The 2,102-nt window shown below is 61.1% G+C and overlaps 1 protein-coding gene across 1 annotated transcript in view; it reads right to left on the bottom strand.

The window, feature by feature from the left end:
- Window positions 1-1,493: 1,493 nt before the first annotated feature.
- The window catches only part of EMIHUDRAFT_248471 (hypothetical protein), a gene marked incomplete at both ends in the record, with an annotated part of 1,283 nt that continues 674 nt past the window's right edge, over window positions 1,494-2,102 (bottom strand). Inside the window, 3 exons of the mRNA XM_005762688.1 lie at window positions 1,494-1,563; window positions 1,633-1,775; window positions 1,849-2,042. Of these exons, the coding sequence (XP_005762745.1) occupies window positions 1,494-1,563; window positions 1,633-1,775; window positions 1,849-2,042 (407 nt within the window). The remainder of the gene's footprint in view (window positions 1,564-1,632; window positions 1,776-1,848; window positions 2,043-2,102) is intronic.

The following is a 2,102-nucleotide window of genomic DNA, read 5'->3' as shown; positions in this document are numbered from 1 at the left end:
GAAAGACAACACCCGAGAAACGAGCGCAGAGAACACACGCGCCAACGAGACAAAGGAGCAAACGCGCGACGAGAAGACCTCCCCCCAGAGGCTTCACCACAGGCTAGGGGAGAGAAGCGCGCCCCCCTCCCTGGAAGCGATGTGCGCCTGCTCCAAGGCGGTTGATCTTTCTGGGTAGTGGCCACGCTGTGACTTGACGTAGCCTTGGCCGGTGGTGTGGTCGAACGCCCGTTGACCACGGACGGACGGAAGCGTTGCTTGCAGCCCATGTTTGCGAGGCGGGTGCGCTCTTCGGTCGGTGTTGCCGAAAGCGAACTTGTCTCCAACGGAGCCGGGGTTGCCTCCGGTGTCGGCGCGGCCGACCCCAACGGGCAAGCCACCCCGGAGGGGGGTCCACGTCAAGTAAAATTCTCCCAGAAGACGTACAAAACTAGATGGGATCCTAGATGCTATGGAACGCGCAGGGAACTACAGGCCAAACCTGACTGCTCCCTCGTCGCCGCATGTACATGTCCCGCGCCCTGAGATTCCGATCCACCCTGCCCCGTGCCCGTCAACGACTCCTGACTCGATCGCTGGCTGACTATGCTGCCGGGTACGGAGATGCGGAGCCACAAAAGAGCCCGTCCAAAGCAGGCAGCGGGCGGAAGAAGGACTTCGGAAGCAAAGGGCCCGGGACGTACCAGAGACCCAAGTCCTCGAGCGGCAAATTGAGTGGTGGTGACTACCGGGGCGGGTATGCTGGCGAAGGAGGGGCTAGCTCAAAGAAGAAGTCAAATATCGGCCAGCCAGTGGAGGAGACGGAGAAGATTGATCGAGAGAGAAAGGCGGAATTGCGTCGCTCACAGGTCCAACCCACCCCCTCACGGCTACACTTGCTCTCTCGTCCATCGTAGGGAGCCAAGGGCTTTGGCGGCGTGCGTGCCGCGGGGCACATCGACCGCGAGAGGCGAGCCCTCCACTTGACTGCATTAGAGGGCCTGCGCCGATCATCTCTGATTTTTCCAACGCCGAGAATGGACCTGTAGGATGTGGCGTACAACGACACCGAGGCCGCCGCCCGATAAGGACTTTGTCGTCGGCCTGACCGGCCTCTAGTGCTGGTAGACAAGGCGGTGGTAGATGACGTACAAAAGGGGTTGGACGGCCGAGGCTCGGCCTTCCCCTTTACCTGGCCACACACATGCACCGGCTCCCTTTTCTATCTCTACTAATGAGGTTCCGTCTTTCATTTGTTTATTCCACACACATGCACACATGACTCACGCCAATTGGGACTCGTAGCTGCTCTTACAAGCCTTCAACGAGTTTAGTGAGCGTACAACGCGGCGTTGGAAGCGCGCAACCGCGGGGCAGCAGACTGGGATACCGGCGACGCAATTTGCTCTCGAGTCGAGCTCTTGCGTCGAAGACCGACCGCGTCGGCCTCGCCCTGCTCTCCCCATAGATCGAGATTGAGAGGAGATGACTCCGTAGGGTCGCTGGAGCGCCCCTCAGCCTTCGAGGTTGGCCCACGCGCTGCCACAGAGATGGAGACGCAACCGGCGGCGGTGAGCGCCATTCCTGGGAGGCCAGCGAGGGGCTTGTGAGCGCATCGGACGGCATAGCAGATGCCCTAATCATATACCTAACAAAGCTCCCGCCGTCGGCACGCGACCCTCGATGACGGCGGCGAGGAGCAGGACCACGATGGAGTTGCTGCCGAATATGGCGATCGACATGCTCGTATACGGGCCGACGGAGAGCGCCTGATTGATTGCGTAGACCCCTCCCGCCTGAGTGAGGGAGCGAATGAGCAAAACCACTCGTATGCGGGCGCGGCTGGCCTCAAGCCCCACTAGTTCGTACCTGGAGGAGTCCGCAAATGAGGGGCAGGCCGATGCTAATTCGATCTGCGCCATCCCAGCTCGCCCGAAGCAGCAGCGGCACGGCTGCTTTGCCCATCACGAGAGCCCGAGCGATGAAGCCGCTCGAGGCAGCCAGATTTCCAGCCGATGCAATCCTCACAGAGAAGACAGACGCGCCAAAGCTTACCATTGCCCCTACAGCCAAGGTGAGGCCGCGCAGCGAGACGGCGCCGGTTTGGCCAAACGGACCGGCCA

Source organism: Emiliania huxleyi (assembly GCF_000372725.1).
Source record: "Emiliania huxleyi CCMP1516 unplaced genomic scaffold EMIHUscaffold_669, whole genome shotgun sequence".
Taxonomy (NCBI): domain Eukaryota; phylum Haptophyta; order Isochrysidales; family Noelaerhabdaceae; genus Emiliania; species Emiliania huxleyi.
This window is presented reverse-complemented; position numbering and strand designations above follow the sequence as displayed.